Below are 13,817 nucleotides of genomic sequence, written 5' to 3'. Positions count from 1 at the left end.
ATGAACCTGCCTTAGACCAGTCAGTCTATTGATCGGCTCCTCTCCTCTCGTCCTCCTTCTCCCCCTTTCTCTCATTCTCTGTCTCCCCCCCGTCCCACTCTGGCTGCATCCCAAATAGCCACCCAAATGGCACCCTATTCCCCATAAGGCTCTGGTCAGAAGTAGTACACTATGTAGAGAATAGGGTGCCATCTCCCTCTATCTCCCCATCACTGATCTCTCTCTCACCATGCCACTCACACTCACTCCACTCTAACTCAGTGTCTTTTCTGTCACAGCCGCGTCGAATCTTCCCCTCTTCCTTCTCGTCCTCACCAATAATTCTCTTCTATCTTGCTTTGCACCTTTTCCGCCCCCATCCTCCCCCATCCCTCGTCTCTTTGCTCTCCTTTAAGGTTATGCGTCAGCCTGTCACAGCCTCTCCAGTCACAGAATTCGTCCCAAATGGCAACCCACTTCCTATATAATCCCTATGGCCCTGGTCAAAAGTAGTGCACTATGTAGGGAATAGGGTGGTATTTCGGATGCACTCAGAGTACTTCGTATAGTCTGTCTGAATAGACAGCCGGCGTGTGAGTGACAGGGGAACAGATAGAGAGAGGGGAGAAGGGCTCAGCACATGCATATCCTTAAGAGGCCGCACAACATCAGAATATCTAACAGAGGGCAGGGAGAGTGTTTAATGTTAACTGTACATTTGTGATTGTTTATTTCACTTGCTTTGGCAATGTATGTTCCCCATGCCAATATATCCCCTTCAAATTAGAGAGAGAGAGAGAGAGAGAGAGAGAGAGAGAGAGAGAGAGAGAGAGAGAGAGAGAGAGAGAGAGAGAGAGAGAGAGAGAGAGAGAGAGAGAGAGAGAGAGAGAGAGAGAGAGAGAGAGAGAGAGAGAGAGAGAGAGAATGCACAGCTCCTTGGGCTGAAGGACTAATGACCAGTCAGATACAGGCTGGGTCTTAGCTGTCAATCAAACACAATCACCATGGCAACATATTTGCTGCTCTAAATCTGACCCACCGTTTCTCGCAGACAAACTGACGTTGATTAAGTTTCACATTTATAACAGCATAATACAATCAGAAAATGTTTTATTACAGCGATACGGCTTGTTTCTGAGAATGTCTTGACTTGATGAACAAGAGCTATTTCAAGACGCTTTAATCAAATAAAATGGAATGTTCCCCCTCTACTGGAGGACTATCGCATTCCATTACATAACATTCCGGTCCATTCCTATCTACATCAAGGCAAAGGGTGGCTACTTTGAAGAATCTCAAATATAAAATATATTTAGATTTGTTTAACACTTTTTTGGTTACTACATGATTCCATATGTGCTATTTTATAGTTTTGATGTCTTCACTATTATTCTACAATGTAGAAAATAGTAAAAATAAAGAAAAACCCTTGAATGAGTAGGTGGGTCCAAACTTGTGACAGGTACTGTATTTGATCAGCAGACCCTGCTTGCAATTGCATACCATTTCCCTATTAGTAGTCAGTTATAAACCTCAGTCCATTCTGTAACACAGTTATGCCCAGATGATAGCATTACATGCTGGAGCCTTAGTACATTATTGCACACTTGGCACTCAATCCATATGCACACATGAAACATAACCATCCACACTATTCACTCTATGTAATGAACAAGGACAAACCGTGCCCAAGGGAAAGTGTTCATACCCCTTGACTTATTCCACATTTTGTTGTGTTACAACCTGATTTTTTTTCTCACCCCATCTACACAAAGTGAAAACGTGTTTTAGAAATGAAATACAGAACAATCTAATTTACATAAGTATTCGCACCCCTGAGTCAATACATGTTAGAATCACCTTTGGCAACGATTACAGCTGTGGGTCTTTCTGGATAAGTCTCTAAGAGTACAATATTGTACAATATGTGCACATTATTCTTAAAAAAAATGTCAAGCTCTGTCATGTTAGTTGTTGATCATTGCTAGACAGGTATTTTCAAGCTTGGCACACCTGTATTTGGGGAGTTTCTCCATTCTTCTCTGCAGATCCTCTCAAACTCTGTCAGGTTGGATGGGGAGCGTCGTTGCACAGCTATTTTCAGGTCTCTCCAGAGATGTTCGATCAGGTTCAAGTCCGAGCTCTGGCTGGGCCAGTCAAGGACATCCAGAGACTTGTCCCGAAGCCACTCCTGCATTGTCTTGACTGTGTGCTTAGGGTCGTTGTCATGTTGGAAGGTGAACCTTCGCCCCAGTCTGAGGTCCTGAGTGCTCTGGAGCAGGTTTTTATTAAGGATCTCTCTGTACTTTTACTAGGAGTGGCTTCTGTCTGGCCACTCTACCATAAAGGCCAGATTGGTGGAGTGCTGCAGAGATGGTTGTCCTTCTGGAAGGTTCTCCCATCTCTACAGAGGAACTCTGTAGCTCTGTCAGAGTGACCATTGGGTTCTTGGGTCACCTCCCTGACCAAGGCCCTTCAATCAAATTGATTTATAAAGCCTTTTTTACATCAGCAGATGTCACAAAGTGCTATACATAAACCCAACCTAAAACAGCAAGCAATACAGATGTAGAAGCACGGTGGCTAGGAAAAACTCCCTAGAAAGGCAGGAACCTAGGAAGAAACCTAGAGAGGAACCAGGCTGGCCAGTCCTCTTCTGGCTGTGCCGGGTGGAGGTTATAAGAGTACATGGCCATTTAAGGCTAGATTGTTCTTCAAGATGTTCATAGATGACCAGCAGGGTCTCCCCCGATAGATGACCAGCAGGGTCTCCCCCGATAGATGACCAGCAGGGTCATTTGTACATTTGAATGTCGCACTAGTGGGACCTACCATAGAAGGACATTTATTTAGTCTGGTGCTTTAGCGTTTGAGCGAGAGAGAAAGAGCTCATTTGAATTTCCTGCTGCGCAATAAAATTCTCAGCAACATCAGAGTGATCAAATTACGATACCACATCTGTAAGTATTAGTGAAAGATGAACTCTAAAGATATTCATATGCCCCTAAAATGGATTAATCACATCAACAAATTCAGTTATACAATACTCATATTACATAATTGGTTCTTGTATCACACTAGTTCTGATTGGTAAACAGTCTGTTCTACTGCATGTACTATATGTTGCCGACTGTCCATTTTTTATATTCTAATCTCTTTTCTCTTTTTCCACTCTCTGTCTGTCTGTCTGTCTGTCTGTCTGTCTGTCTGTCTGTCTGTCTGTCTGTCTGTCTGTCTGTCTGTCTGTCTGTCTGTCTGTCTGTCTGTCTGTCTGTCTGTCTGTCTGTCTGTCTCTCCTCTCTCCTCTCTCAGGCCTATCTCGTATCTGTGGCAGAAGAAGGATGGAGAGCTCCCTCCGCTGGCCAAGGTGGATGGTAGTGTCCTGCGCTTTGAGATGCTCAACAAATCAGACAACGGCATGTACCTTTGTCAGGCCGACAATGGCATCGGGAAGGTGCAGGGACAGTACACACTGTTGGTGCAAGGTACTGACCATAGAAAGAGAGGAGCGAGAGAAAATGGGAGAGCTAGATGGTGATGGTAGAGAAGCAGCTTGTCCAGGGCATAATGTTTATTTTTCTTCTTTCTTCATAATTTTTATTTATTTATGTTGTTGTGTGGTTTCTACTTCCACTTTTACTTTCACGTTTCTTTTCTGATTTTATTTACATTTCTTTTCTGTTTATTTCTCTTTATCCACCACACCATCCACCTCGCGCTTCACTCCTTCGCTTTTTTGCTAAACATCCATCCTGTACACCGTGCCAATGTCTCGCCTTTCTTTTTCTCTCTCTACTCCTCCTCTCCATATTCCCTTCATGTCTTCTCCTTTATCCAAGACCTGACAGATGATTCAAACGACCTCTTCCCTACCTCTTTCTATCTACCCTCCTCTTCTCCGACTTCTGACTCCCCCCCTCCTTCTCTTTCTCATGATTCTTTCTCTCAATCCAAATCTCTTATGCCAACAATGTCTGGCTCCGGGTCCGGGTTGTCTGCCTCCACATCCCTACCTGCCACTTCTCCTCCTGCTATCTTCTCCTTCTCTATCCCGTACCCATCTGACCTTACTATCACCCCTTCCCCTTATTCCTCCTCTTCATCCCCCTCTACCTCTTCTCCCTCTCCTTCTCCCTCTCCCTCTCCTCCTCCTGCCAATGTTCCATCTACCTCTCTTTCCAACTCTCTCTTCCCTGATCTTCCACTGTCTCACGAACCCCTTCCCCCCTCCTCCTCTGACTCCTCCTACCCCTCTTCTTCTTCCTCCTCTTCTTCCCCTCCTCCTACCAGCGTTACTCTCTCTGTCGCTCCCCCCTCCTCCGTCTCCCTCACTCCCTCCTCAGTTCCCATACAGCTGAATGGAGTTTACAGTTTCACAGGTAAATTATCTCAGTTACACACTCGGACAGTATGTACACACACACACACACACACACACACACACACACACACACACACACACACACACACACACACACACACAGGAATGAACAGTTGTACCGTCACGAAAAAACATTCACAGACTCTCAGAGATCCTAATAGTATCCTAATTGCACTGTGTGTAAACAAGACAGGCAGTTCGTAGAGTCTACATAAACATAGACCAGGTAGACTTTACTGAGGAAGGTGTAGACATTGCATGTGACCAGGACTTCTCATCATAGGGGATTTGGGTGTAGGGTGACGTTGCCCCTTGACACTGGTCTTGGGTCAGTTTCGTATTTACCCTACTAAGGTTAGGATTGGGGAGGGAAAGCTGATCCAAGATCTGTACCTAGGGGAAACTTTACCCCGGAGGGGCATTTCATTGTCAACCACAATCACCTCACCCCTCCACTGTTTTCATATTTTAAGTTTTTTATTTTTCTCCTGTTTTTGTCTTCCTTCATTCTGACCCCTTACATGTCGCACTCGTCTGTCCATCCATCCATCCATCCATTCATCCATCCATCCATCCATCCATCCATCCATCCATCCATCCATCCATCCATCCATCCATCCATCCATCCATCGATCAATCCATCCTCTTGAGGAGATGGTCCAGACAACATTGCAGGTATATTTTTTCACAGTCACCTGTCTCTCTGTCTCTGTCTGTCTCAATCTGTCTGTCTGTCTGTCCATTTGCCTCTGCCTGAAATAAAGAAAGTAGTAGTGTGGGGACAGTGTGAACTGAACTCTCTAATAAATGCTTTCATACTTCTTCCCCCACATACAGGGCATTCTTAAAGTATTCAGAGCCCACATTTTGTTACGTTACAGCCTTATTCTAAAATTGATTACATCATTTTCCCCTCATCAATCTACACACAATACCCCATAATGACAAGTGAAAAGAGGTTTTAAGAAATGTTTGCAAATGTATTCAAAATAAAATAACTGAAATACCTTATTTACATATGTATTCAGACCCTTTGCTATGATGCTCAAAATTGAGCTCAGGTGCATCCTGTTTCCATTGATCATCCTTGAGATCCTATATCATCCTTCTACAACTTGATTGGAGTCCACCTGTGGCAAATTCAATTGATTGGACATGATTTGGAAAGGCACACACCTGTCTATATAAGGCCCCACAGTTGACAGTGTATGTCAGAGCAAAAACCCAGCCATGAGGTGGAAGGAATTGTCTGTAGAGCTCCAAGACAGGATTGTGTCGAGGCACAGATCTGGGGAAGGGTACCAAAAAATGTCTGCAGCATTGAAGGTCCCCAAGAACACAGTGGCCTCCATCATTCTTAAATGGAAGAAGTTTGGACCCACCAAGACTCTTCCTAGAGCTGGCCACCCGGCCAAACTGAACAATCGGGGGTGAAGGGCCTTGGTCAGGGAGGTGACCAAGAACCCGATGGTCACTCTGACAGAGCTCCAGAGTTTCTCTGTGGAGATGGGAGAACCTTCCAGAAGGACAACCATCTCAGCAACACTCCACCAATCAGGCCTTTATGGTAGAGTGGCCAGACGGAAGCCACTCCTCAGTAAAAGGCACATGACAGCCCGCTTGGAGTTTGCCAAATGGCACCTAAAGGACTCTCAGACCATGAGAAACAAGATTCTCTTTGGCCTGAATGCCAAGCGTCACGTCTGGAGGAAACCTAGCACCATCCCTATAGTGAAGCATGGTGGTGGCAGCACCGTGCTGTGGGGATGTTTTTTAGCGGCAGGGACTGGGAGACTAGTCAGGATCAAGGGAAAGATGAACAGCAAAAAGTCAGAGAGATCCTTGATGAAAACCTGCTCCAGAGCGCTCAGGACCTCAGACTGGGGTGAAGGTTCACCTTCCAACAGGACAACGACCCTAAGCACACAACCAAGTCAATGCAGGAGTGGCTTGGGGACAATTCTCTGAATGTCCTTGAGTGGCCCAGCCAGAGCCCTGACTTGAACCCGATCGAAGATCTCTGGAGAGACCTGAAAATAGCTCTGCAGCGACGCTCCCTATCCAACCTGACAGAGCTTGAGAGGCTCTGCAGAGAAGAATGGGAGAAACTCCCCAAATACGGGTGTGCCAAGCTTGTAGCGTCATACCCAAGAAGACTCGAAGCTGTAATTGTGTTTTAACAAAGTACTGAGTGAAGGGTCTAAATAGTTATGTAAGTGTGATATTTCAACTTTAGATTTTTTGATTTTTTTTTAAACAAATATGCTTTTTCATTATGGGGTATTGTGTGTAGAATGATGAGGGGAAGAAATATGTAATCAATTTTAGAACAAGGCTGCAACGTAACAAAATGTGTAAAAAGTGAAGGGGTCTGAATACTTTCCGAATGCACTTTTCATATTGTTTTCTTTCTCTGACCTGCTCTCTCTCTCTCTCACACACACACACACACACACACACACACACACACACACACACACACACACACACACCTCTATAGTACCCCATACATACATAAACATGTACCTTTAAGTGGTCTGAGTCAGTAACACTGTGTGTGTAATATGCAAGGGTCAGGCTCAGAGGTTGCTGTTTTGTCTCATGGTTCCTATATGCGTTCCAAATGGCACCCTATTTCTTATATATGTGCACAACTTGTGACCAGAGGTCTATGGGTTTCCATATGGGCCCTTGTCAAAAGTAGTGCATTATGTAGGAAAAAGGGTGCCATTTGGGCCACTATCCCTGTCTCATTTCCCTGGTGGTGCTGACAGCAGGATTTATGTGCTAATTCACAATACTGCCTCCTCAGCAAGGACTGTCTCTCTCTTTCACCTCCTCCTTGGCCTCCCCCCGCCGTGCTTCTCTCTCTTCTCTCTGATGGACGCTACCAGTCAGGGGCCTCTCTCTATCCTCCTCTCCTCCCCTGTGTTTGGCTCTTGGTTGGCTGTGATTGCGTCCCAAATGTCATCCTATTGCCTGTGTAGTGCACTACTTTGGACCAAAGCCCATAAAGATCACCATAGGGCTCTGGAGCTAGGAACAGCATTTCACTACATTAGCAATAACATCTGCTAAACATGTGTATAAAATTGGATTTGATTCAGTCAAAAGTAGTGCACTAAATAGGGAATAGGATGACATTTGTGACACGAACGGTTGGCTGTGTCCCTCTATCTCTCGCTCTTGGTTTATTATCAAGGCATTGTGTGGTGGTGCCACTCACTTTACTACAATCCTCTGTATTTTCCTCTTGTATCTCAGTCTCTCTGTACGTTATGTTTTATTGCCTTTGGTCTCACAGTTCTGTAGCTACATCTGGGTGACTATCTGTCAACGTGACAGTGGGTTTGACAGAGGTTTTGAACCAATACCATGCAAAGTTAAAGAGGTGTTTCGTGAGCTACCAAATGCAATTAATATCATATTTTTTTGTGGAAGAGAGTGGTGTAGTTTGATGATCAGCCTCTAACATACGCTAAGTACGCCACCAGGTAGATTATGGCTACGTCACAAATGGCACCGAATTCCCTATGTACGGTAGTGGGCCCTGGTCAAAAGTAGTGCACTATATTGAGAATAGGGTGCCACTTAAGACGCTACCTACATTATACATCATTCACACAATGGATGCATAAAAGAATGTGCTTTATACTTTTAATGACTTTTTTATGTTCCATTCGGTTTAATGCATCTGGTGTATTCATGCATCTTTAATTTTGCATGGTTTTCTCATCCTTTTCTTTGGGGGTCTAGATTAGTTTTTAGACAGTTTTTAGACTAACACCGTCTCTTTCCCTCTTATCTCTTATCTCTTATATCTCTCTCTCTCTCTCTCTCTCTCTCAGACCCCACTGCCATGTCTACCTCTTCAGGAGTGGACCATGCTGTGATTGGAGGAGTGGTGGCGGTCATCGTCTTCATCCTGCTCTGTCTGCTCATCGTCTTGGGCAGATACCTCATCAGACACAAAGGTGACCCTTGACCCCATAACATATACCCCCACTCAAGAGGAGGCTCTTGGGAGGAGCTATAGGAGGACCGGCTCATTGTAATGGCTGGAATGGAATCAATGCAACAGTATCCTCCTATAGCTCCGACCACCAGCCTCCACTGCTCCACTCATAATCACTTCTCATTCCCCTCCAAGACCACTGCTTTTCTAATTCAAGTGTAGTCATTCTAGTTATTTAACTATTTCCCCATCGTTCAATTTTCTCTCCACTGCTACTCTAGCCTGGGTACCAGTCTGTTTGTGCTAACACTCTGCTCCTTACCACTCGTTGTCATGGCAAACATGTTTGACATGTATGTTTGGCATATGAGACAGAGTACAAGGAGTGGAATGTAAGCGGAAAACGGGTCTGTATTTCAGGTTACTGCTACTCTACTTCCATTGATTCCAAACCCAGTGTTATCGTTAGAGATCCTATATGTAATTCTGTGGTTGTTATCACTCCACTCCAAGCCCATTGTGATAAGCTACATCTCTCCACTCTTACATCACTTGTTCTTTAACCTCTGACACTGCGGTCTGTCTGTGTCTGTATCCTCAGGGACATATCTTACCCATGGCGCACCCACAAACACACACGCACGCACACCCGCAGGCACGCGCACACACCTCTGACCCACAGTCTGTCTGTGTCCACAGGGACATATCTTACCCATGAGGCCAAGGGCTCCGATGATGCTCCCGACGCCGACACGGCTATCATCAACGCCGAGGGCGGCCATTCCGGAGCGGAGGACAAGAAAGAGTACTTCATCTAGGGAGGGGTCGGGAGGGGGGAGAGGAACGCCTCCATTTGTCTTCACAAGCTTCAGTTCTTCACAGCAGCCAGAGGGGGAGGAGTAGGGGACAGACAGACAGGGAAATGGTGAAATGGAAGGAAATATAAGATTCAGAAGTACTGAGACTGACAGGAAAAACAGAAAAGCTTCACCTGGTAGACCTGCATTGAAAACAGTGCAATTATTTGCACTTATATACATGACTTCCTCATGTCCACTGACACACACACACACAAACACACACTACGCGTTACGTGTCACTGACACACTGTTACGAGACACACATCCTATTCATGCTCACATGAACATACAAACAGACACATGTACATGTAACAGGATCATAGTAATGCAAAGTAACGTTCGATTTCTTGATTTAAGAGGAAAAACACATTTTTTATACATGCATATACAGTACATATACATGTTTCATTAACATTCAACTGTCAGTGACACAAATGCAAAATTGTACTCCACATATTATTGCAAAAATGTCATTCACATTCCAGCATGCTATGCTGAAATACAGTTTCAGAACCCCAAACACTGTCCCCCACCCATTTATCCATACCACTCCTCCCACTCATCTGTCTTTCATTTTCCCTATTTTGTTCTCTCTATTCTATCACTCCCCACATAGACTACTACAGACCAGGACAGACTATATGACATTCTTCTGTTCAGAAATCTGTCTAAAATCAATCAGCAACAACTGCTGTACATAACCTCTCTCTCTTTCCCGTCTTTCTCTGTCACACACACACACAAACAAACAAACAAACAGACAAATACAAACCCCTATTCCCTACATAGTGCACTACTTTTGACCAGGGTCCATTGTAACATGAAGGCAACAGAATCGAAACACATGACAATACAATGCAACAGGGGTTCTCAAAGTATGAATATTACTAACAACAACAGACTCATTTTGGCCAAGGGATCTGTGGAATAAGTTTAGAGGGTGTAATACAGTACAATGTAATATTATGGACCCCCCAAATGTATTATTTTTTTTTTTACATAAATGCACTGTAATTTAAGCTGTAAAACTGCTAAGTTCTCTCTGCCTCATGTCAACATTTGTAGAATTGCAGGATATTACGTTTAAAGCTGCAACAACAAAAGGTCTCTCTGCCCCATGATGAAATGTGTAGAATTGCAAGAAATTAGCTTGAAAACTTCGATGTTTTCTCTCCGATGCCAAGAGGCGGGCCTTTAAAATGTTGCTTTCCAGGGCCTGAAAAATGGTTTGGTCCAGTCATGCACTGCCGAAGTAAAAGTTATCGTATGCTATATTTCTCTAACTCGAGTTGTGTTCTGATTATGAATTTGCTATCACAAAAGGGGTCCCCGGATACAATACGATACAATACAACCCCTACACAGTACCACACAACACACCCCATGCAAAAACAGCATCCCTGGACGGTCACAGTGCGGGATTCCGATATAAATATATAAATATATATATATATAATTATATAGCATTCTTTTTACTCAGAAAACAAAAAAAACGTTTGGTGTGCTGTAAATACACTATAATTACCTCTCTCTCTCTTTCTCGCCCCTCCTCTCTCTCTTTATCTCCTCCTCCTCCTGCCCTACATCTCCCTCCGTCTGTTACTAACTGCCGTACAGTATATAATCTAAAGCCTGCCTGTTTTTACTAATGCTGAGTAAAAAATATCAATATCTCGGAAAATGTGTGTTGCAATGAAAACCTAAAAGTACTACAAATATTTGTATGAATTCTGTTTGGATCCTTCTGTTTTGATTGTTTTGTTCTGGTGTTTACTTACTGTCAGTGTTAACAGTTTTCAGTGTCTGTTGGTCAGTCCAGGAGTTCATATTGTTATGATTTAATTATGATTAGTGATTATCACTATCTATTTTCTTTATTTTGGTTGTTATCCCTGAGGGATACTGTAGTAGCTCTAATGAATATAATTATACCACATCGCTTCTATCCTGCTGCTGCATTCTGGAATGCTCTCTCTGGCCAACCACCAGCCAGTAAACGCATGCTGTAATGACATCACTTAATGTAAGAGGCTAATACAGTCACTGCACCTTTTAAAATGACATCATTCCCTGCAATCTAATAAAAGAGGCCAGCCAGGCTTGCAGGCAGCAGTTAACCAGGGTACAGTTCAGTGGGCAGGGCACTCTCTCTGCTTCAGGCATGCATACTGACACTGAACTTCATCTCTCTCTCTCTCTCTCTCCCTCTCTTTCTCTATCCACTCTCTTTGTCCCCTATCTCTCTCTCGCTGCCCCCCCCCCCTCTCTCGGCCCCGCTCTCTCTGTCCCCTCTACCTCTCTCTATAATTATCTGCCCCCCCTCTCTGTATCTCTCTGACCATCCTTCCATCTCTTTGACCTTTCTCTTAATTTTCTTTATCAGTCTCCCACACACACTCAGAAAAGACATTTAAATAACTTCATAGCTAGCTAGAGCATTACTAGATTTGCTCGTTCAGTGAGCTATTGTCCGACGCGACTGGCCAGCGCGCTAGCCTGACGTCTGGACTGGACACCAGGGGTCCGTTCTGTTGCTGTTGTTATAGAATTGTTAATTCAGTCTGTGATAGTTTTGTACACCTAGGGAATGATCAGGGATTGCTTCTATCTCATCCCCCATTGCCATTTTGCCACCGAGCTGTTGTGAATGGGAATAGCCATAGAGATAATATCTATACCATGGTCACTTCTGTGACTGCATGGCAGCAAAATTGAGCCCTCTATCCAGCTCTATGCGATCTCTTTGGGAATAGGTAATCTAGTGAGTCTGTTGTCGTAATAAGCTATGGTATACAGCCTCTCTGGGGAGAGAAAGAGATGTCTGCAGACAAAATGGGAGCGTGGTGTCAGTCACTCACAATGTGTTTATTTGGCTCGCTCACTTTTTTAAGAGAGGGGTTTCCATTTGGTGAGTTGCAATTAATCCCAATCTTACGTAACCTTTGACCTTTCAACTGATGACGAGTTGGAACCAGGAATCTCTGTCTACTCCACAGAAACTAAGGCCTACTTACTGTATGTTTTCGAACTGGACCTGTATTTGCTCATATCTATCGTCCTGTCCTAGCTGTATAAGTTATGTGATCGCATGAAATGGCTGCATGAGAAAAGAAGGTGGAACATACTATAGCTTTGACCAAACATGAGAACATGAAAACCGTTGTTGACAAGCACCTATATGAGACGACCAACCAACTGATGGAGGTGTTTGATGGCTTGTCCATAGAATTAGAATCATCCTAGCCATATGGGCTTTCCCTAATCCCCAGTCTGCAGACATCTATTATATTCTAGAACACTCCACGCTTTAGAACGCATTGCATGTGTGCAGTTACAGCTTTCTGCCACCAGGTGTCAGTGACGAGCAGCTGTTTTTCTTGCTTTGGACCACACTGTCTTACCCCAATCACCTGTCCACCTTTCTGCTCTCTTTTCTGTACCATTGTTGGGGGAATGCTTTTTCTCCACTGCTCTCTCTCTCTTCTTATTTTGTAGTATGTTATCTTAAAGAATAGATTTAAAAATGATGTTTATTTTTCAAAGAAAGGTGTGCATACTTTTAAATGTATTACTTTCAATTCAATTGATAATCTTTTTTTCTTTTTTTATAAATAGATGTTCAATATTTGAAGGTTAGAGGGTAGTTTGACGTATCTTATTGTTTCGACAGTCCACCATTTTTATATAATTTCATGTATATAGTGTTGCCTTTACTGGTTATTTTTACAAGCACACTGATACACACTCTCACACACATGTGCATGAGGTACATGTAGTCTGTGACTACAGTGTGTTTGTGTGTGCCTGTGTGTGTGTGTGTGTGTGTGTGTGCCTGTGCCTGTGTGTGTGTGTGTTTGTTTGTGTGTGTGTGTGTGTGTGTGTGTTTGTGTATGAGTGTGTGGTGTGTATAATGATTGACCCAAACAGACTCTGGAGACACTGGATGCGTCCCAAATGGCACCCTATTCCCTATGTACTGCACTACTTTTGACCAGGCCTCATAGCCCTTCCCAATGGGCTCTGATCAAAAGTAGTGCACTATATAAAAAATAGGGTGCCATTTGAGGACGTAGACACTATCTGTGTTATTTTCCACAAAATATTATTTTAATGGCGAGTCTACTTTGTTAGCGTTCTTTTTGGATGATAAGTCTTCCTTTTGAATAACTATCCATATCACATGGGAATTGTGCTGTCATGGATGTTACCTAATTTGTACTATTGCTAATGATGTCATCAAGGCGGGACTGCACTATGGTGATGATGTCATAATGCTGAGTTCTGTCTCCGTTGGCTGTTCTGATCTGTTCATACAGTATTAGCTTTTTTGTTACTATACCGATTCAGTTGTTGACTTCAAATAAACATGCATTTGGGTTAACTTCATTTTGTCATTATAATTACTATCTATCCTCTTATCACACTTGTTGTGTAACCAATGGCTGTGTCTGTCAGTCACAATCATTTTGCATTCAAATTGTATGGAAGCTCGTAGAATCCTCACAATTGATGTTGCATTATGTACATGCTGTGTCCCAAATGACACCCTATTCCCTATATAGTGCACTACGTTTGACCAGAGCCTATTGGGCATTCTCCAAAATTAGTACACTCACTATAAGGTGTCATTTGGGACAGGCCC

The 13,817-nt window shown here is 43.6% G+C and overlaps 1 protein-coding gene across 3 annotated transcripts in view; it reads left to right on the top strand.

Moving 5' to 3' along the window:
- Window positions 1–13,561, top strand: part of LOC115169309 (cell adhesion molecule 3) — a 57,677-nt gene extending 44,116 nt beyond the window's left edge. Inside the window, exons 8-11 of one of the 3 annotated variants that reach the window (XM_029724798.1) lie at window positions 3,292–3,464; window positions 5,015–5,035; window positions 8,209–8,334; window positions 9,015–13,561. In XM_029724798.1, coding sequence (XP_029580658.1) covers window positions 3,292–3,464; window positions 5,015–5,035; window positions 8,209–8,334; window positions 9,015–9,133 — 439 coding nt within the window. In that variant the 3' untranslated portion in view covers window positions 9,134–13,561. Of the gene's footprint in view, window positions 1–3,291; window positions 3,465–3,500; window positions 4,359–5,014; window positions 5,036–8,208; window positions 8,335–9,014 lie in introns of those variants that run through there. The other 2 variants (XM_029724800.1, XM_029724799.1) reach the window with 2 other exon arrangements.
- The last annotated feature ends 256 nt before the right edge of the window (window positions 13,562–13,817 follow it).

Source organism: Salmo trutta, chromosome 31 (genome assembly GCF_901001165.1).
Source record: "Salmo trutta chromosome 31, fSalTru1.1, whole genome shotgun sequence".
NCBI classification, from domain to species: Eukaryota; Metazoa; Chordata; class Actinopteri; order Salmoniformes; family Salmonidae; genus Salmo; species Salmo trutta.
Note: the sequence above shows the minus strand (reverse complement) of the source record. Positions and strands in the feature narration are given on the sequence as shown.